Source organism: Onychomys torridus, chromosome 16, assembly GCF_903995425.1.
Source record: "Onychomys torridus chromosome 16, mOncTor1.1, whole genome shotgun sequence".
Lineage (NCBI taxonomy): Eukaryota > Metazoa > Chordata > Mammalia > Rodentia > Cricetidae > Onychomys > Onychomys torridus.
This window is the reverse complement of record NC_050458.1, coordinates 2,178,094-2,200,133: the sequence shown is the minus strand read 5'-3', so window position 1 is coordinate 2,200,133 and position 22,040 is coordinate 2,178,094. Positions and strand designations below refer to the sequence as shown.

The following is a 22,040-nucleotide window of genomic DNA, read 5'->3' as shown; positions in this document are numbered from 1 at the left end:
CCAGCTCCAGCTGGGAAGGGGTGCCCGTGTCTACACCAGCTCAGCTGGGAAGGGGTGCCCGTGTCTACACCAGCTCACCTGGGAGGGGTGCCCGTGTCTACACCAGCTCAGCTGGGAGGGGGTGCCCGTGTCTACACCAGCTCATCTGGGAAGGGGTGCCCGTGTCTACACCAGCTCAGCTGGGAGGGGGTGCCCGTGTCTACACCAGCTCAGCTGGGAGGGGGTGCCCGTGTCTACACCAGCTCAGCTTGGGAAGGGGTGCCCGTGTCTACACCAGCTCACCTGGGAAGGGGTGCCCGTGTCTACACCGGCTCAACTGGAACACCAGTATGTCTCAGAGCAAATTCACAATGTCCTTGTAATTTGATTCTCACATTCACAACATTTAGGGCTAAGCAGCTACCCTACTATTCTACATTTTCCTCATTCTGTAGAAGCCGTTCCCCATCTTACTGCACCCCTTGGCTGTGAAGTCGCCAGAAGTGCTGAGTGGGACACACTGCTGTGTTAGTGCAGTCAGTTGGCTCTTGTTTTTTATTGTTTATCTCTTTCCAGATATAAACATTCTTTGTCCAATTTTGTAAGAAGCCAGCGAAAGAATGCAGTTTGTAAAGCCATTGATTTTCATGCCTTTCTAAGTCTCCAAACACAGGATGCTGGTGGTTTCCTGGAATTATTTCTATCTTAGAATAGAAATTTTACATACGTTTTCATACCTGTATTAACCTAAATTCATAATTTAAAAGGCTTAATTTGATAATTTAATATTCATATTTGTCTATAGAAAATCTTGCTTTAATGTTTTAGAGCCAAACCACTCAATTAAATATATACTTGGTAAAACTTCCATTTGAAAACATAACCTCACCAGGGAGATTATGCAGGAGCATCAGGGTGGGCAGTGTATGAACATCTCAGTTTATTTAAAGTGAAAGCCTTCTTATTTTGTTTTAAACAAGTCACCAGAACACCGGGCATATTCATATTTAAAATGTGACTGTGACAGCCACATAATGGGTCATTATACAGACATTAAAATTATCTCTATGAAGAATTTTTAATGACATAGCAAATTGCTGCTTCCATAGTAACTGAGAAAATAGTGTTTTATAGTTTGTTCTCAACTGAGAGGGTAAAAACATCAACATATCAACTGCAGTTTTCTCTAGATAATAGCACTTTTAAAAAACATAATTTTTTATTGATTCTTTGAGAATTTCACATCATGCACTCCAATCCCACCTATCCCCCAGTCCCTCTGTATTCACCCCTCACCATTACAGTGTTCCCTGCAAAGGAAACCCAAAAAGAAATAAAGGAAAACAAAACAAAGAAGACAAAAAATACAAACAAGAATATCAACTAAAAACAAATGTAAAAAACAAACAAACAAACAAACAAACAACAATTAAAAAAAACCCTTTCCCTCTTCTGTCTTTCCTGCCTCTCAGTCACCTCTTCATTCGTCTTGATGGCACTGGGAGCTGCAGTGTGTCATGTAGGAGACAGGCTGCTTTGTCCAAACAGCTTCACTTGCAGATGTTCATTGTAATGAGCTGTTGGTCTGGTTCAAGGCCTCTGGCTTCTGGCACACCATCAACACTGGACCCTAACTGAAACTTTTCTGGGACATCTTGCTGGTGCCCTGAGTCATGGAGATCCTGTGGCTATGATTCTACAGCCTAGTCAGTCACATGCTCCAGTAGGTCATAGATGAGGTAGATGTTGGGATGGGCCAACTCAAAGCCCTGAATATGGGCCTGGGTGGTAGCAGAGTTGGTCAGCCAGGGCCTCTGGGACCACTCCCCTCAGGTGAGGTCCAGATCCAGCTCAGCATGGCCCTTGTATTTCAACGCATGGTTCAACACATGGTTCACATGGGTCCCTGTGGTAACATAGGCAATGGTCATCAATATAGACCCCAGCTGCAGCAGGACCACAGACCCAGACATGGCCAGCAGCAGCAGCTTGGGCCAAAAAGTCACAATGTGCCTGATGACAGCACAGCCCTCTCAGAGCAGCATGGGGCCCAGCAGCAGCATGGTCTCAGGATTCCATTATGGCCTCAAGTGGTGGCCCAGACCCCCAGCAGTCCCATGGCCTTCAATGGTAACAGGAGCCATGGACATCAACACAGCCCCTGACTATGGCAGGGCCATGGACCCAGACATTGCCTCCAGCCATAACTTGGCCAGACATCACCATGCCCCTGGGTAGCAACATAGGCCACCCCAATCTGTGTGGTCCCAGCAGCAGCATGACCCTCCGGCACCAGGTTTCAGCCCTGACCCAGACCCAGACATGGGCTTCTGCTACAGCCCAGCCCGGACAATACCATGGCACAGGTAGCAGCACAGCCCCGTCAGATCAGCATGGCCCTGGCAACAGCACATCCTTCAGATCCCAACATGACCACAGATGGCTGCCTAGAATCCAGGCACCTGTGTGGCCTTTGGTGGCAATGTGGGTGCTGGGGGAGCACACGTATGGGTGGTAAATATCAACACAGACCCCCTCAGTTGCAGTAGGACCACAAACCTAGATGTGGTCCTCAGCAGCAGTCCAGGCCTGGATGTCACCATGGCCCCAGGTGGCAGTACAGGCCACTCAGATCAGCCTTGCCCTGGCTGCAGAGTGGCCCTAGGACACCAATATGGCCCCAGGTGGTGGCCCAGATCCACATTGCCTTCTGTGGCAACAGGTACCATATGGATATCAACACAGACCCTGACTATGGGCCACAGGATAATAGTGGTGGTTTTTTTTTTTTTTTTTTTATGAAAACATTCTTTCCTCTGTTTTTACTTTTAAAAACTCAGCTAAATTTTTAAATAAAAAATTCAAATCCAGATTACACTGTGCATCTTTTTTTATGGTTGCAATTTTGAGTTCTCCAGTGCCTGCATTCATCAAGGAATGAGTCTACAAAAGGAACAAAACTGCCTCCTTCACTGGAGGCCATAGCAGCAAGCCCTGGCTCAGCTGTGAGGGTCCAGCAGTATCAGTCATCCTTGGAAGAGTCACAACACAGGATATAAGGATGAAGACACGAAAACAGGTCTCAGATCAATGAAAAACTACATGGAGACTATCCCAAGATAAGAGTAGAGTGTTCAGCTCAGTCTGTATCTAGAAGTGATCTTGAGTCTAGAATTGATCACACCACGGGCAGTTGCACTCATAGAAGTCATGCGCATGAAAGCACATGGTGGTCTGGGAACTGTTTCATGCACAGGACTCACACAGCACAGAGGAGAACTTGGGGTAGACGTGAGGAAGTGGCAGGACAGCAGCCACAGCTGTCACTGAAGGGCACAGGCAGCAGCCCAGGGCTTTGCCCTGTAAGTAGCAGGAAGCCATTAGAGACTTAAAGATGTAGATGTATGTGAGCTTTGCATTTTAGAAGGATTCCTCTGATGTGGAGAGGGGAAGAGTGAGATGTCAGGATAGATTTCCGTTGGGCTCTTACACAGAGGCACAAGCGTGAGTGGTGACCATGACAGGGTGATGGTGAGGACAACTGGAATGCAGACTTGGATTCCTGGGTGTGCTGTGTGAAGGAGAGAGAACCAGGAGGAACCCTGGAGGAGGAGGCATTGGAGGGAAGCCAGGGTTGATGGCTTTAGTAGGGTATACGATGTAAATGTATCAATTGAATCATTCTCAGCTTTCTTTACTTTGCTCCTGTCTTCCATTTCATTCTTTTCTCTTTGCTTCTCTCCTCCTTCTTCCCTCTCCCTTCTTCCCACATGTTCACTCAGTAAACTTACAAAGGAAGCCCTCCCTGTAACCAGGCCCTGTCCTGTCTTTCTTAGTTCCTATGTGTCTTCTTCCATCATGAAAGAAAATCACTTTTACAACCACAACTATTGGGTGTCTCTACTCAGGGAACAGTGAGAGAAGCAAAGACATGGAATGCTTAACTTCTTTCATTTTGCGCTGATAATACATGGTTTTCATATTGGGACTACTACTAATGGCTATTTTCTTTGCAGGTAGTGCCATAATTTCTGTTATATTCCTAAAAGAAAATTTGAGAGCCTCAGATTTACTAGGTGAGTAACCATTTAAGTCATCTAATTATAGCACCTCTTGGTAAATAAATAAATACTACCTATAAAATGACATACTTAAAATCAGAAAATTTAATGAAATGGTTGCAAATCTCATAGGGGTGAGCATTCTGTATGGGAGACCGCCTCTTATCATGTAAAGCTTTTATTTTCATTATGCTACTGCTAGTTATTGGCTATAGCAAATTGTTACTTTGCAAGACTATTGTTGCTTACATTGTGATGCTTTTATGAGCATAATAAAACTCAGGAAAAACATCTGTGTTACCTATTAGACCATTCTACTTGAAAGTTCATATCTGCTATATCATTATATTTATACTGCCTAAAAGTAAAACTCACCAAGTGTGCAAGCATTAGGACCTGAATCAGATCACCGAAAAGCCTAGCTTTGTGGCGTATGTCTGAAACCTCAGTGCTGAGGAAGCTGAGGAAGCAGAGAGGCTCTTGGAGGCTTCCTGGACAGCCAGTCTAGCTGGACGGAAATTTCCACATTCAGTGAGATCCTGCCTTGAAAAGTAAAGGATTCCACACCTAAGGCTCAGGGAACATTGCAGAGAAGGAAGCAGAAAGATTGCAAGAGCCAGAGAATCAGGGAGTTTGCTGTGAGGTTGTGTCTCCTAGTACTGTCAGAAGCAACACACATAAAGTCTCACCAACATGACCGCCTAAATATGAGCTGAACAAGACCATCAATAGACAGGCCAAAGTGGATGGGAAAAGCCTACAAGGCCTCAACCCTACATGAAGAACTACAGGTAACAAAGGAGTGCTGAGAGCAGAGCAGACTTCCCTGGGGAGGAGCACACCAACTAGTTATCCTATGCTAAACAGTCAGTCCCAAAAGTATACATGTGAGTGACATTGAACAGATGGAGCAGGCTACAGCAGGGTATCTATGCATGTTCTTATACATATATGCATGCAATAACAAGTAATAAAAAGAGGCCATGAATTTGAAGAGAGAAAAGGGGAGCATATGGAAGGGTATGCAGAGAAGAAATGGAAGGAAGAAATGTTGTGACTGTATTATAATCTGAAAAATAAAAAATAGAGGAGATGGCCCTAGAGGAAGACAACCAGAGTTGACCACCGTGGACCATTGCAGGCATACACCATGCATAAATAAGCATTTTAAAATAAAATCAGAGTAAGTTTCTTTCTTTGGGAATATGATTATTAATAGAAATTAACAGTGACCTTACTGGTTATAATAAAGATTTCTATCATATAGCAAGGCTCTCTCATATGCACTGTATCTTTTCACTTTTGTAGAAAGATCATTTATGAGAATTATAGATGTTCATGTCTTTTTCCTCGACAAAATCCTGCCTTATTTCTTCTGACATATGGTAATAAATACAGATACTTTAGGCACTTTAAACAAAACAATGCTTACCCTCTTCCACAGAGTTTTGCTTTGTTTTGTTAATGTGAGCTCCGACTTTGACCCCAGAGTTGGTGTGTTAGCATTTCTGTCCTGGCCCTGACCCTGCCCCTCCCTCCTCATTGGCTTGACTCTGCTGGTGGAGTTTTCAGTCAGCATCGTCAGGTTTTTCATGGTTAAAATGTTTTTCCAAATGCATTCATATGTGATTGTATCATTTCCAACATACTATTTTATACATCCTTTTTCATATGTTGTGGTTTATGGAATCATTTGGGAAAGTCATATGAAATCAGAAGTAAGAACAATCAATGCCTAGGTTTTAAAAGCTAAAGTTAGGCTTCATATTTATCAAATGTCACAAAGAAACATCAAATACTTTCATCCACCACCTGCCATCTTTGTAGTTAATGGGTGGTTACTAACTAAATTCACCCAATTTAATAAGGTCATATAGATGGGTAACGGAAGATTTCCTGTCTCAACTACTACTGGTAAATTATCTTGACTAATAGAAATAAAAAGATAATTATGACTGAATTCTTGTTCCAGTTTTCTTTCTGTTGCTTGATTAAGATATATATCCCAACAAAGGCAACTTTAAGGGAGAGACAGTTTCCCTGGCTCATGATTCCAGGCTGTCTGTCACTGCAGGGAGACCACAGTGGAGGAACTTAAAGTAGCCAAGAGCAGAGAGTGACGAGTACATGCCTCGGTACCACCTTGCTCACATTCTCCACTCTCATACAATTCAAGACCTAAACCCAAAGAGCTATGTTGCCCACTTTCAGGCTGATTCTTTCCAGTAGTTATAATTAAGGCAGTCCTCCACAGACTAACTGGATCTAGACAGTCCCTCATGGAGACTCTCTTCTTGGGTTGTGTCAAGTTGACAATTAAAACTAAGCATCACTCTCCCTAACTATGAATAATTTACCTTCCATGACAAAATATATAAATTGTTATTGGTTGTTTTTACTCTTTATTCTTTGGGGGCCCACCACCCTGCTCCCACATAAATACACATGGAGACTTATTATTACTTATAAATGCCCGGCCTTAACTTGGCTTATTTCTAGCCAACTTTTCTTAAATTATCTCATCTACCTTTTGCCTTTGGGCTTTTACCTTTCTCTATTTCTGTATATCTTTTCTTTCCTTCATATTTCGTGTCTGGCTGGGTGACTGGGTGACTAGGTGACTGGCCCCTTCTTTTCTCATTCCTTGATCTTCTCCTCCCAGATCTCCTCCTATTTACTCTCTCTGTCAGCCCCGCCCATCCTTTCTCCTGCCTTGCTATTGGCTGTTCAGCTTTTTATTAGACCATCAGGTGTTTTAGACAAGCACAGTAACACAGCTTCACAGAGTTAAACTAATGTAACAATAAATAATATGTTTTTAAATAAAAAATAATATGTATCATACTGGTGTGAGCTTTTAGAAAAGTGGTTCTGAACTCATGCCCTCTGACATTTGGGGTGAATAAATCTTCTCTTTCAGGTCTACCCTCTACATATAGGTCTGCAATCCTTTTGCTTACTAGGTGCCTCTCAAGTCCTCAACCACAATTAGAACAATCAAAGCTGTCTTTGGACATGACTAAATGTCTCCTGAGAGGAAAACTCACCCTGACTTGAAAACACTCCTAGCCATGTCTGGGAAGAGTAGTGTCATTTGAGCCTCTGACAGAAGACAGGACTGGCATAGACCAGATGTAGGATATGAAGAAGGGCATTCAGGAACTAACTAACCAACATAAAAAGGGTGAACAAAGAATAGAAAAGGTGAAGCTAGAGAGCTGGCTTCACAGTTAAGAGCACTTGTTGCTTTTGTGGAGAACTCCAGTTCAAGTCCCAGCACCCACATGGTGGCTCACACCCATCCTTAGCTCCAGTTGCAGTGGATAAGGGCACCAGGTGAGCATGTAGTGCGCAGATATACCTGCAACCGAGACATTTACAAACATAAAATAAATAGAAATTTAAAACTTCTTTAAAAGAATAGGAAAGTAAAATTAAGGTTTTTTTTTATGCCTGTCCTGAAGCTTTTACCTAAAGAACTAGAGAGAAAACACATGGAAGCCCTAACTCTGGGAAAGATACTCAGTGATTTAATCGTTTCTTAAAACCCAAGATCTACTAAAGCAAAAAATTAATCTTCCTCCCATGGCTTCAACTTTGCTGTGCACTGTGTGGATAGTGTGGTATTATTCTGAGAAAGACAAATAATCTCTCCCTATAATTGATATAATTACTATGAACACCACCATTCCCAAGAGCTTTCCAGAAGGTAATACTAAAAATATAACACAAAGGTTGGGAGCATCTCCATGACCACACATCAAGAAAATGAACAAAATATAAAGCAAAGCCTCATAGTAATGCCTGGGCTCTTACAGCTCCCGGTGATGCTCAGGACCCTCTGATGTATATGAACAGAAGCCAGCATCTTTTAAACTTCCTTTTCCAGATACTATGCTGTGTTTTACATGGAATAGCTTGCTTAAATACAGGAATAACCCATTTCTAGAAGCAAAATCTGGTTCTCAGAGAGGTTAACCAACTTTCCCAAGGTCACATAATTGGCAGTTGCCAGAGAAGCATTCTAATCATGGCAACCTAACCAAGTGGGGGCTTTGGTCTAGGAGATGTCTCTAAAGCCATGTGACATGAGGTTATTTAATAAGCTCTTTAAGCCTCAGTATCCTCGTCTTTAAAAGGAAGATTTTATTACCTACCCACACAGAATTAAATGAATGCATGTATTCTTAGAAAAGGGCTTATCACAAAGTAAGTACTCAAAATGTTAGCCATTGCCTTCATAACTCCACAACCACACACTCAAGAGCAAATGTAAAGTCCCCACAACTCAGTTTGTGGTTTTGATTTGGTTTGGCTGCCTTTCTCTCTTTGAGGGGGGATGCCACTGTTAAGAAAGTGGTCAGTTCTTGCCTTTAATGTATTGTTATAGAGGGGGATGGGGGAGTCATCCATTCCACACCCTTTCCTCAACAAACAGTGCCTCCAGCCTATCATTATCTGGGCTGTAGTAACTCACTTACACTGGGGAATCCAGGGAAGGCCTTCCCAGCCCCTTTAGTGGTGTGCTAACTACTCATACACTACTCTCCTGGGCCTTCCTTGCTTTTGCCTGGAGGAAATGGGGCTCTTTCTGTGAAAAGCTAAGAATGCAGGGTTTTTTTGTTTTTCCTTTATAGGTACTAAAACCAAACAGGGGAAAGAGTAGCTAGTGGTGTTTTCTGAAAGATTAACATATGTGCATGCTAAAAATTAAATTGTCAAAATGTGAGAAGGAATATAATTTATTTCCCTGCTTCAAGCAAATGGAAGTTTGTTTGTCCTGATGGACAAATGGAGATTTGAGGCCGTGTGGAAACAAGCTGAGGTCATTTACTGCCAAATGCTGCTCTCTGGCCATGAAGCTTTTTACCACTAGCCTCAAAAAATGACCTCACAAAAGCCTTGCCTGAAAAGACTCACTGACAGGCTTTGGCCCCTGCTCTGATTCTTAGTGGATTAATAATTTAACATTATTTTAATGATTATTTTTCCTTTTAAAAAGCACCATACTTCTCTCTTCCCTTCACCCAGCCAAAAACTATAGTGCATTCCTCTTCTCCATCAGCCATCAAAGTACCACAGCTAATAGTCCATGAGAACCACACTGATTTAGGCCCAGATAATAATATCATAAAAATACAAATTATAGTAAACTCCTCACACTCCCTGGAGACCAGTAACCTGATTACTTCAAGTCACCTACAAATAGTTTCCCCAAATTGATAGTGAGACCAAGGCCGTTTATTTTCCTTCTCCTCACCCCTGATCCCAGATCAGCATGGTTTGGTTCATTTGTCTAGAATAGGATCCAGCCAAGTGCAGCGCCATTCTAGCTGAGAGGATAAGCGTCCATTTTGATTTCCCAGCAGCCTCAAGACTGGGAGCCTTTCTGATGGCAGGTCCAGGACTACTTAAGACTTCCCGGGGTTGGGGATTTAGCTCAGTGGTAGAGCGCTTGCCTAGTAAGCGCAAGGCCTTGGGTTCGATCCTCAGCTCAAAAAAAAAAAAAAAAAAAAAGAAGAGTCACATGCATATGCACGCCAGCATATGTATGTAGATTTATGGTTGGGGATGTAGCTCAGTGGTAGAGCGCTTACCTAACAAGCGCAAGGTCCTGGGTTCGATCCTCAGCTCCACATTTAAAAAAACAAAAAACAAAAAAACAAAGAGCATGTGTCACCACCATTCTAGACTTCCCATTCTAGGACTCTTTTGAGGGCATCTGCCATGAGCCTGAGGAATCTGGATGAGATTGCTCCCTTAGTATTAATGAATTAATGAATCCAGTTCATTGTGTGACTTCTGGTATTCCAAAGTAATACCTGGACTCTCATCAATCAAGAGATAATGCAGTGCCCAGAAGTCAGAAAATTTTGAAAACTAAAGTTTAGAATTTTAATTGAGAAGAGTTGTCCAGTAGAGGAACATCTGCTGAAGCACTGAACACATCTGTCTTCCTTGGCACATTGAGGAGCCAGGGGACAGGAACACCTGGATTCCAGGCTCCGGTCCTTTCATTCTGTTCATGCTTCGTCCCTTCCCATAGTGTTCCAGCAGACTGGTAGCAGACCAGTAGCCTCCTGAGATGAAGGCTGAGTTCATAGCAAGCCCATTAAATGTCAAGCATTTCCCAAGTATTAAATATTCCTCAAAACAGCACTTCAGAGCAGAATAAATGGTCAAATATGTTCAGAGACCAAGATAACTTTGTTGTCTGCAGGGTGAGTCCGCAAACATCAACATATTGGTGCACCTGAGAGGTCTTCCAGGAAAAGAACTGCTCAGGTTTCTTTAACCCACCTTTTCCCAAACAGATTTGATGTCTTAGAAGTGTCTGTTGGTGAGGCATAAGTCTCCTTAAACTCGCTATTGTGAGTGCCCACCGAGAATGCTCTCCAAAAGGAAAGTTAGGGTCAGAATAATCTGAAATTCCAGGCACCTCGGGGGCCTCTGCCAGGAGCCTTCTGTGGAGATGCATGCTCTGTGCAGCATGAGGGCTCGCTCCACTCAGCAGCACCCCCTAAGGCAATCACTGGTCATTGGAATGTAACAGTCAAGAAAATAGATTGCCTGGGTTCCAAACCAAGCTTCCCACTTACAAGCTGGAAAACACCAGGCAGAATAGTTCTTCCTTTTCTGATTCATTGTCTTTATTTGTCAAATGTAGGTAGTAATAAAGATTACACAATATATATTGTATATATTATATACTATAGGATTTATTTATAATATATTTTATAATAATATAATTGTATAATAGTAAACAATTTGCCCTTATACATATATTTGCTAAATGTGTGGATCTAGTGACTCATGGTCAACTACAGTCCAAAAATGTTAAATGGGAAATTGCAGAAATAAGCAATTTGTAAGTTTTAAATAACTTGTTAAAGTATATTGCTTTTGTTGCTCTGTTTTGTTGTTATTGTTTATCATTTACTGTGCCCATTTGTAAATTAAGCTTTATCATAGGTAAATAGATAGTACAAACAGAAGTTTGTACTCTGTGAGATTTTTAGGCACAGGGAAGTTTTGGGATGTATTCCCACAGACAGAGGAGATAATTCTAATCATTTCTCACAGATTTGTTATAAACATTAAGTTAATCAAGTGTAAAGCATTTATAATTGTGTGTATAGTGTGTGTGGTGTGTGTGGTGTACATGTGTGGTCTGTGCATATGTGTATAAATGTAGTGCAGAGGCCAGAGGAGGACAACAAGCACCCTGCTCTGTCACTCTGTCTGTCCCCTGGAGACAGTATTTTCCCCTGAACTAGAGCTGCCAACGAGCCCAAATAATTCTCCTGTCTCATCCCCCACAGAACAGGGGGTTAGATGTATGTGCCGATGCTGGAAACTTGAATTCAGCTCTCATACTGGAGCAGCAAGCACTGTACCCACTGAACCATCTTCCTGTCCCCTTTTATTAACGATAATTTTTTCAGGATTACCACATTTTAATATTGATCACAGTATTACCTTCATGTCAGCCATTCTTGTCTATAACATAACTAGTTTGGAATTTATAAAGAGTACCAGGCTCCCTTCCAGGACAGTCAGTCTCCCTACTGTAAAGAGCACAGATTAGCCTGTGTACATGCTTTATACATTGTACATGTTTATAGGAAGAGATCTCATTATTTGTATAGTATATCAAGCTACATGGTAAATAGCCCTTGTGAACTTGTAAGAGAACTGATTTTTTTTTTTTTTTTTTTTTTTTTTTTTTTTGCCAATGTAAAAAAGGTTTTTATTAGGGATGAGAAAATTCACGTGTGCGCGCGCGAGCGCGCACACACACACACACACACACACACACACACACACACACACAGAGTAAACACACAGAGAGAAAGACCCTCGACAAAACAGACAAGGACTTAGGAGCCTAAAACTCCAGTTTCTCCTCAAAGACTGGGTGAGTTGTGGTTTTTTTTTCTGGGAGGGTTGTTTTGTTTTGCTTTTTACATCTTTGGAGGGTCTTCCTCCCCAACTCATACTGTTATAAATGCTCCAGGCAGATCAGTCCATCAGCCCAGTTCCCTACAGGCAGGGGAAAGCCCCATAAGGTCTTTGTTTTAAACCACCAGGCTTTTGTCTCAGATCAGGTAAGTGATCTGCCTATCAAAAGAACCGACTTTTAATGAGAAAATAGAATTTCTATAGACTAGGGCATGAGGAAGGAGGATGGGCTCCATCCCCAAATTGGAGTACCATCCAGCATCCAGACTCTGCTTCCTGCAGCTGCCCAGTGGCTTTTGTCGCCCAGACCTTGGTGCTTGTCTGTAGTTCTCAGGGCTAAATGCAGCAACTCTTTTCTGTTTGTAGGTTGTTTCCATCTTTCTGTTTTGTTTTTAAATCAATGGGGGAAGTTCTTCCCTAAGCAGTCAAGAGTCTAGCCAATTCTTTCCTGACCATACTTTCCACTGTCAAGTTGGATTAGAGCCTCCTTTTAGATAGCCCCATTGTCTCTGGGATATTATAATATAAATATGATTTTAAGTGAATTTTTAGGGTGAACTCAGATGACTCATGGTAGGTAGTCAATATCCTGAAATGCATCTGTCCCAGGTTATCTGAGTTTCTAGCATATTCTGCTGCCTTGACTGGCCTCTTGGAGCATACTTCCCAGGTCTGAAAGGTGTGATGGCTTAATTCACATGTGGAGATGAGGCAGTTTCACCTGGATGAAATTTTCCTGAGCTCTTCTGTCAAGGAAGTACCAGTGAAATTTGAGTTTCTCAAGTACATTTCAGAGTTAAACTTGTAGGATCCCAGCCTCGACCAGGGATGCAGCTCAGAGAATATCCATGCAGCCAGCTTCCTTGGGCTCCTTCACGACTCCTTCTAACAAGGCCACTGAAGGTGAACAGCAAGGTTCCTAAATTATAAATCTGCATCTTTCAAAAGAAGAGATAGTGCAAAACTGTGAAATAAATAAAGTGTAGCAGGAACAGGATAGGAAAGGGTGTAAGTGCAAGTGACATCAATCCTTTTAAATCCTGATGAAAATATGAATGACCCCAAAGGAGATAGAAGGCAGGTCATCTTAAGTAATACAAATAAGTTAGTCATGAGACCACAGATTGTCATCCCAGCATGAAGAGGCTAAGGCAGAGGGTCATAGATTCAAGATCAGTCAGGCCTATAGTCTGCCTTCCTAGCAAGACCCTGTCTCAAAAACAAACAAGAACAAAAATACAGATGGCATAAAACAAGCAAGCATACACCTATTAGAGGACAAGGCTGTCCTATGGTATCCGAATTTAAAATTATTAAAGAGAAAGCACAAACAAACTGATGTAAGATTATCCTCTTGACTCACAATGATTTGAGGCTCAAATGAAGTAATATATATGAAAAGGGATATGGAAGGATTCATTGTAAAATCCTCAGCCATCCTATTTGTATTTTGTTTTGAAATGAAACAAAGAGGAAAAATGCCTTGATAGAGAGTGTAGAAGCAGATGTGAAACAGCGTCGAAAATGAGGTCAAATAAACACAACTACCTTCAAGTGTTGGAACACTGAGCAGGTTTAAAAGAGATCTCCACAGTGTTCTGTAGGTGAGAGAAAAGTCGGTGCAAAGTAGTGTCTATGATATGCTCTTGCTTATTATGAAACCAACAAAACTCATGCATACTCGTCTCTAAAGAGGAAGCCTAAGGCTGACTCTGGGCAGGTCACCTGGTGGGCCATCAGCGAGTGAGAGACACTTGGTTTTAGCTGACCAATCCTACATAACTCTCTGGAATTTTGTTCCACATGCATGTGCCACCAACTTCACATTACATCACAACACAGGAAGTTTAGTGAGTGCTGGGTAATGTACGGTGAGGAGAGAAACTTGGGCAAAGGACCTTAAAAGTCGATAGGAATTTGACTCCACAAAAGGAACATTGGGAAGCCCTGAGACATTTTAAAGTGTGTCCAGTGGACTTCTGCTACTTTACCACATCAGGTTCAGAAAACTGATTTTTTAAAAACCCCTTCCTCCTAGGAACCTAATTTGAAATAATCCTTTGTTTTCTAAGAAAGAACATAACTGGCCAATATCTTTCCCCAAGTTCATGTATGTGTTTTTATTATTTTGCTTTTACTGAAGCACTTAATAATGTATATTATTTTTTCATTTTAAAAGTCCTCATTAGAAATAGCTCTAAAAACTGTATGTATAAGCTTGTCTTCACAGTATATTGTAGGATAAATGAGAAGAAACTTGTAGCCTCACAAGGCTCTGAATAGGTTGTTGTCAAACTTATATAACATTAAACTGTTTGTTCTCATAAACTGAGTTTAAAACCTAGACCATGTGGTTAAGAGGGGTAGGAAATCAGTCCCTCAAACTGTCAGGTTTTATGGATAGATGTCGAAGTCCAGCTCTGACCTGTCAAAGGGTTCTGGGGTTGGGGGAGGAGAGAGGAATGAGGAAATATTAGATAGAAAGAGACATAGCCAGAGAGAAAGACAGAGACACAAGATAGCTTCAGGAGGGCCCTGAGTCAATACCCAGTCACCCCAAGATTTATTCTAATGGGCTTTTTATACACTACCAAGGGGAGAGACAAAAGGCCTCCCCCTTTCAAGATCAAAGCACAATGTATAGCCAAATGTAGACCCTTCAAAACATGTAGTAACCATGCCCCTGGTCAAATCATCCGATTATGCAGCCCTGCTGGGTAAAGCAAGCTCAGACTTTCTGACCTTGATTAAGGCCTTACTAGGGAGCCTCTGTGGAGCCCCACAAATAGATCAGACTCTTCCTGTAGACAAATTTCTAAACAGTCTTAGTAAATAAGAAACACAGAGCCAAATACAGAAGAAATAGCCAAAGAGATCAGAGCAATAGCCATGACCTCTGATCTCCAGGCAACTTTATTTATTAACATGTAAATAAAATATCACATTTCATCACAAATAAAATATTACCACATCTTCCAGTATATTAAAGGCTGTTTATAAGTTATATCCACAACAGAGATGTGCTCAGTGGTGAAAGAAGGCATGTTTTCAAGTGTAGTATCTAAAAAGGGCCCTTACAGCCTTCCTGTGGCACCCCTCCCCATGCACATCTCTATTCTTCATGGTTCTAAGTAATGATAACGTGATGAACAGACAGCAATTAGGCTCATGATGGGTTCTGTCTTTACTATGCTAACCCTGGGATGTATAGCACTAATTCTAATTGGTCTTAATAATAAAAACCCAGAGTCAGATATCAGGGCAAATGCTGAAATATTAGAGAAGCAGAGCAGCCAGTCACTGTGAAACCTCTTACCTCTAGGAATCCTCAGACTGAAAGGCCCAGCTCCTGTCTCCACCAGCTCCTGTCTCCACCCCGCCTTATCACTTCCTCTTTCTGCCCAGACATATTACTTCCTGTTTCTGCCTCCCAAATGCCATGTGCTTTCCAAGTACTGGGATCAAAGGCATGAGATCCCAAGTGCTGGGATTAAAGGTGTGTACCACCACTGCATGGACTCTAGTGGCTAGTTCCACAGGCAAGCTTTATTTGTTAGAGCACAAACAAAGTATCACTGCATTTAGTTTGTATATATATATATATATATATACTTTATATTTGAACAGGCAAGCAGGAGAGAAACTTCCACCTATGGGACTTCTAGACCCTAGTAGATGATTAGAATTCTCCAGTGGGGTCCCATCCACCACAGTTACTTCTGGAAGGACTACCATCAATGACAGTGATTGAAGTGCCCATTGCCTAGTTTCAAAGTCCAGATCACCCAAGCTCATGTGTGTAGTTGGAGTTTTCCTGCCCGGCCCACAGTCAGGACAAATCTCTTACCCGTCAGTCCCACAGTCACTCAGACCCAACCAAGTAAACACACAGAAACTTATATTGCTTATAAACTGTGTGGCTGTGGCAGGCTGCTTGTTATCTACTTTTTCTATCTTAAATTAACCCATTTCTGTTAGTCTATACTTTGCCACATGGCTTGGGTCTTACTGGTGTCTTTACATGTTGCTTTTCATGGTGGCGGCTGGTGGTGTCTCTCTCCAGCCTTCTACTTCCCAGAATTCTCTTCTCTCTTGTCCCGCCTATACTTCCTGCCTGGCCACTGGCCAATCAGAACTTTATTTACACAGAGTGATATCCACAGCACATGTGTTCCAGGAATGAGTGAGCAAGAGCTGGTCATCATGAGATGGACTACCCTATCCTCCACTGCGGGCACTTCCATCTAAACCTAGATGATCTAGATCTGTGTAGATCCACTTGTATTCATGGTGTGGAAACAGTCAGATGAGTGTGTCCTTACCTCTCTATTTTTGCATGTTTTGATCTTCTCTGTGTTTGGGGAAAACTCCCTGAAGAGGATAGGATTCACCTGGGGCAACAGAGTCTGGAGTTACATCCTGCTCTGTCTACTCCCTGGATTTTATTCTCCTTTAAAGATGTGGTGCATACTGGGTGATGGTAGCACAGGCCTTTAATTCTAGCACTTGGAAGACAGGCAGGCAGATCTCTGTGAGTTTGAGGCTAGCCTGGTCTACAAAGTGAGTTCCAGAACAGCCAGAGCTGTAACACAGAGAAACCCTGCCTTGGGGAAAAAAAAAAAAAAAAAAAGATATGGTACTCTTTAGGGACAGTTTGGTGACTTGTATTTTAATGGGGCCAGTTGAAGTGGGTGGGGGGGTCAGGGATCCCTGAATTTTAACATATACTACTCCCCTCTAGGTAACATTTGTGTCAAGAAAAGTTTTAAAGTAGCCATGCTGATAATGAACACCTGTAATTGCAGTATTTGGGAGACTGAGGCGGGAGGAGTTGTGAGTTCAAGGCCAGCCTGTATTACAGAATGAGTTCCAAACCAGCTCAAACTACATAACAAGACCCCACCTCAACTGGAAAGAAGGAAAAAGTAAAACTTTAATCTTTCTTCAGTTTGGTTTATCTTTTCTTTTTTATTTAAAGGTATGACACTGGCATTTGCAGGAACATATTTATTGGTGAATTTTGCTCCAAATATGACCCAGGACATCTCAGCAAGAACAGTACAGTATTACTTTGTTGGCTGGCAGTTTCTGGTCTATGTGGTAAGGGTTCTAAATATTTTACTGTTTCTGATGTATATTCTCTAGACCACTGGTAGCTACAGTGTTAGAAAACCCATGCAACCCTTTCTTCTTAGCACAGTGGCTTACTAAGATGTAAGTGTATGTGGTCAGTACCAAAGGATGTGAGATACTCTTGAATCATCTTCAAACAGTCCTCATTGAGATCAAAAACAATGACACAGTCCCAAGGGTGTGGGGGTCGGGGAAGGGGGAGCTGGTAAATCGGCAGTTGAAGACATTAACTGAGATATTTTATTTGATACAATAGCTGCATCTGGTAAGTATAAAGAAAGAATTGGATCAAAACTGTAGATATATAACTTGCTACAGGATACAGTTAAGACTAGAAAGAAAGAAGATTCTAGAAAGGACAAGGAGTAGAAAAAATTGGAATTGTCTAAGTGAGCATTTTCCTAAGAACTAGTTTGACAAAATACTTACAAATTTGATAATAAAGAATTGAAGTCTGCAGATTCACATTTTTAGGATCAGAGGTGACCTCAAAAGGTATCTGATCTAGTTCTCTGATGTAGAAAAGATTGTCTTATTCTGTCAACTTAGTGTTAAAAGCACACAGTTGACATTTGCAGGTTTTACAGGTGAACTTTGCCCCAGGTATAAATCAGGCTCATGTCATGGCAGTTTTCATGACAAGTGTTCTCTGTCTCACTGTCTCTGGCATAACCCTGACCACTGGAACACACATACCTACAAATATTCTCCACTGTTTCCCTCTTGATTCCTTTCTCTTATCCTACAGAAAAATAGTTAATTTCTGTGTTTTTAAGTGTTCATATGCTACACACCATTAATAAACTATCCTGTAGCCTTCCAAGTCACCCACTTCCTCAGCTCCCATCTATGCCTTTCTCGTTACATCTAATATATATATGAATGAGATAGAAAGAGGGAGAGAGGGAGGGAAGGAGGGACAGAAAGAATTCTTGAACTCTGTGCAGTGTTTACTCCATGCCTATCATCTCTTTGCATGTCTCTCTTTCTTGACTTTAGTGGTATATTTTACACTTCTTTCCTTCTCTGACTACTCCATCTTTTTGTGGGCACCTCTTCATCTGCCAGCTGTATATGTCTGCTTACACAATATGTGTTACCAAGGCCTTCTAGAATACTGTTCTAATTTGTTTTTCTATGACTGTGATAAACACCATGACCAAAAGCAAGTGGGGGAGGAGAGGGTGTGTTGGGCTTACAGTTTGCAGTGCAAGACTGAGGGAAGCTGGGGCAGGAGCTCCAAAGGAGAACCTAGAGGTAGGAGATGAGAAGGCACAGAAGGCAGGAGGGCTGCTCACTGCCTTGCTAGCCATTGCTCTCTCCGTTTACTGGGGTCACCTGCCCAGGAGTGGAAGTGTCCACTCTTGGCTGGGTCCTCCACATCAGCCGTTTGTCAGGAAAACGTCTCCACAGACATAGGCCATCTCATGGAGGTGATTCTTCAGTTGAGTTTTCCTCCTAGTCGCCTCTAGTTTGTGTCAAGTTGATAAAAACAAAACAAAACAAAACAAAACAAAACAAAACAAAAAAGCTAACCAGCACAGATGCCATTGTTCACACATAATGCCTCTTGCAATCTGTATCTGCTTCTTCTCAGGCCTCTCCTGACTCTTTGCATTCTGAATTCACTCATTGCTCACTCTTTACTCACCCCTTCATGAATGTTCCATGGATTCCTCAAATGCAAATATCAGTATCTGAACTCAGTATTTTGTTCCCCAACTCTCTCATCTCTTACTTTTTCTGTATCAGTCTGTCATATTGGAAACCTGAGCTACATATGACTTCTCTCACATCTTGAATCCCCACTCTCCATCCTTACATGTTTCAAAGTCTCTTGAACTTGAAACCCCTCTCTGGTATTTCTACTGTCATTGTGTTAACCCGAACGTTCATCATCGGTTTCTCAGGCCATGCCAGTGGTGTCTGAAGAAGCATGCCCTCCTTGCTGATCATCTCAGTACCATAGCTACAGGCATCACCCTGCCAGCTACATAACTCAGTGCCATTTTGCCTATGGTTCCTCTGCTGGGAAAATACCCTACTTCCTCTAACCTATAGCTCTATCACTTTCCAGCTTCCTGCAAACCCACCCTCATGGATACAACTCTGATGCAGCCTCTTCTGTGGAACTATTACAAAGCTAGTTTCTCTATTTGCTATACTTTTTACAAGTCACATTATGACGTAATTACCTATTTGCCTGTCCTCTATTTCAGCAATTCACTGCCACAGGAGAATTATTGGTTAATCAGTCAATTAACCAGCCCATCATTCAACATGCCCTGCCTAAAGAAACACCTATTTGTGATGTGTTGCTCGCCAGGCTCTTATTATCATGGACTTCATTTCTGTGCTGGCTGTCACTTCCCAGCTTGTCCTTAGCCCTTGCCCTTAGTGCTGGGCATTGGCTTCCCAACTCAAGTTAGCCTTCCTGGGGTCCTCCATACTCTGCCTCCACTCCACCCCACTTACTTCCTTACTTGTCTACCATCAGAGTCTTTTAACTACCACAGCTTTCATCAATCACCTCTAAGCACTAGAAGGAGCTTTAATCTCTGATTTACTTCTGTTCTTTATACTTTATTAAATATTTCATGGTTGTGCAGGCTTGAAATCTGACCAACACATTACAACTTTCTGCCTACGGGCAAAACAGATGCTTTGTCCAGTGACAAAAAAAGTGACATAGTGTCATAGACCAGAAAATTAATAGCCTGAGTTAGATCCTCTGGAGATTAAAGATGCATCAAGCCTTCTTTCCTGGAATAAACTGCATGGTTTAATGATGATGTATCTTGTATTGTTTTTAGTACCAGAAAATACATCTGAAAAGGACCAAACAGCCTTTTAAATCTTTACTTTTCTTTTTTTCCTTCATGGCACTGAGGATTGAAAACAGGCAAGAATTCTACTACTGAGATGTATCACCAGTCCACGGACTTTTTATTAAACCTTACATATGGACCAAAATACTCCAATTACATTTTGGTATTTTTCTAAATCTGACTATTTTATATAATATTTTTAACCATTGAGAATCGCATACATGTCTACACTGTATTTTGACCGTATTCCCCAGTCCTCCACAAACTCCTCCCAGTTTAACCCCTCATCCCCAAACTCTCACAACGAAATGTTCTCAAAGCTAACTCTTAAATTCATTTATTTACTTACCCATTCAACATAGTATAGTGTAGTATAATGTAGTGTAGTATAGTATAGTGTAATATAGTATAGTGTAGTGTAGTATAATATAGTGTAGTGTAATGTAATATAGTGTAGTATAGTGTAGTATAATGTAGTATAGTATAGTGTAGTGTAGTATAATATAGTGTAGTGTAGAGTAATGTAGTATAGTATAGTATAATGCAATATAGTGTAGTATAGAGTAATGTAGTATAGTATAGCATAATATAGAATAGTATAGAGTAATGTAGTACAGTATAGTATAATGTAGTATAGTATAGTGTAGTGTAAATAATATAATGTAGTATAGTATAGTGTAGTGTAGTATAGTATAATATAATGTAGTGTAGTGTAATATAGTGTAGTATAGAGTAATGTAGTACAGTATAGTATAATGTAGTATAGTATAGTGTAGTGTAAATAATATAATGTAGTATAGTGTAGTGTAGTATAGTATAAATAATGTAGTGTAGTGTAATATAGTGTAGTATAGAGTAATGTAGTATAGTATGGTATAATGTAATATAGTATAGTATAGAGTAATATAGTATAGTATAGAGTAATGTAGTACAGTATAGTATAATGTAGTATAGTGTAGTGTAGTGTAATATAGTGTAGTATAGTATAATGTAATATAGTGTAGTGTAATATAGTGTAGTATAGAGTAATGTAGTATAGTATAGTATAATGTAGTATAGTATAGTGTAGTGTAGTATAGTATAATATAATGTAGTATAGTATAGTGTAGTATAGTATAGTATAATATAATGTAATGTAGTATAATATAGTGTAGTATAGAGTAATGTAGTATAGTATAGTATAATGTAGTATAGTATAGTGTAGTGTAGTATAGTATAATATAATGTAGTATAGTATAGTGTAGTATAGTATAGTATAATATAATGTAATGTAGTATAATATAGTGTAGTATAGAGTAATGTAGTATAGTATAGTATAATGTAATATAGTATAGTATAGAGTAATGTAGTATAGTATAGTGTAGAGTAATGTAGTACAGTATAGAGTAATATAGTATAGGATAGTGGTATAATATAGTGTAGTATAGTATATATAGTGTAATATGGTGTAGTATAGAGTAGTGTTGTATAGTGTAGTATAGTATAGTGTAGTATGCTGTAGTATAGTGTGGTGTAGTGTAGTATAGTATATGGTATAGAATAGTGTTGTATAGAGTAATGTTTTATAGTATAGTGTAGTATAGAATAGTGTTCTATAGTATAGTGTAGTATGCTGTAGTATAATGTTGTATAGAGTAGTATTATATAGTATAGTGTAGTGTACTGTAGTGTAGTGTGCTGTAGCATATATTGTAACCTAGGTAATAGAGAGGAAAGTAGTTTATCATTCTCGGAGAGACTTCTACTTCTGAAAACTATATTATAATAATGAAAGCTATTTCAAAATAAATTCCACACACAACAGTGTAACTACTTTTAGATATTTATAAAATAGCATAAAATAAGTCTTTAATAAGTTACAGTTGAGCAGCACTGTTGCCATTAGAGGATCAATTTTATGTTAGTTTGGAATCAAATCCATTTTGTAACTGCATCACTAAGAACTCTAGGAGTGATGGGTTCCATGCTAAGATCTTTGAGCTGAATTTTGGGTTAAATCTGTTGAACATGTAAATAATCGAAGTTCAATTTTCAGATGTGGCAGATTTGGTGTTTTTTTTCAGTTATGGGGTTTTTT

The 22,040-nt window shown here is 40.6% G+C and overlaps 1 protein-coding gene across 4 annotated transcripts in view; it reads left to right on the top strand.

Moving 5' to 3' along the window:
* Nipal2 (NIPA like domain containing 2) overlaps positions 1-22,040 on the top strand; it is a 99,703-nt gene that overhangs the window by 44,533 nt on the left and 33,130 nt on the right. For all 4 annotated transcript variants that reach the window (XR_004946800.1, XR_004946799.1, XM_036208725.1 and 1 more), the window contains exons 4-5: positions 3,996-4,055; positions 16,981-17,102. Coding sequence is in view for 2 of the 4 variants with exons in the window: in XM_036208725.1 (XP_036064618.1) it covers positions 3,996-4,055; positions 16,981-17,102 (182 nt within the window). In the remaining 2 variants the exon portion in view is untranslated. The remainder of the gene's footprint in view (positions 1-3,995; positions 4,056-16,980; positions 17,103-22,040) is intronic.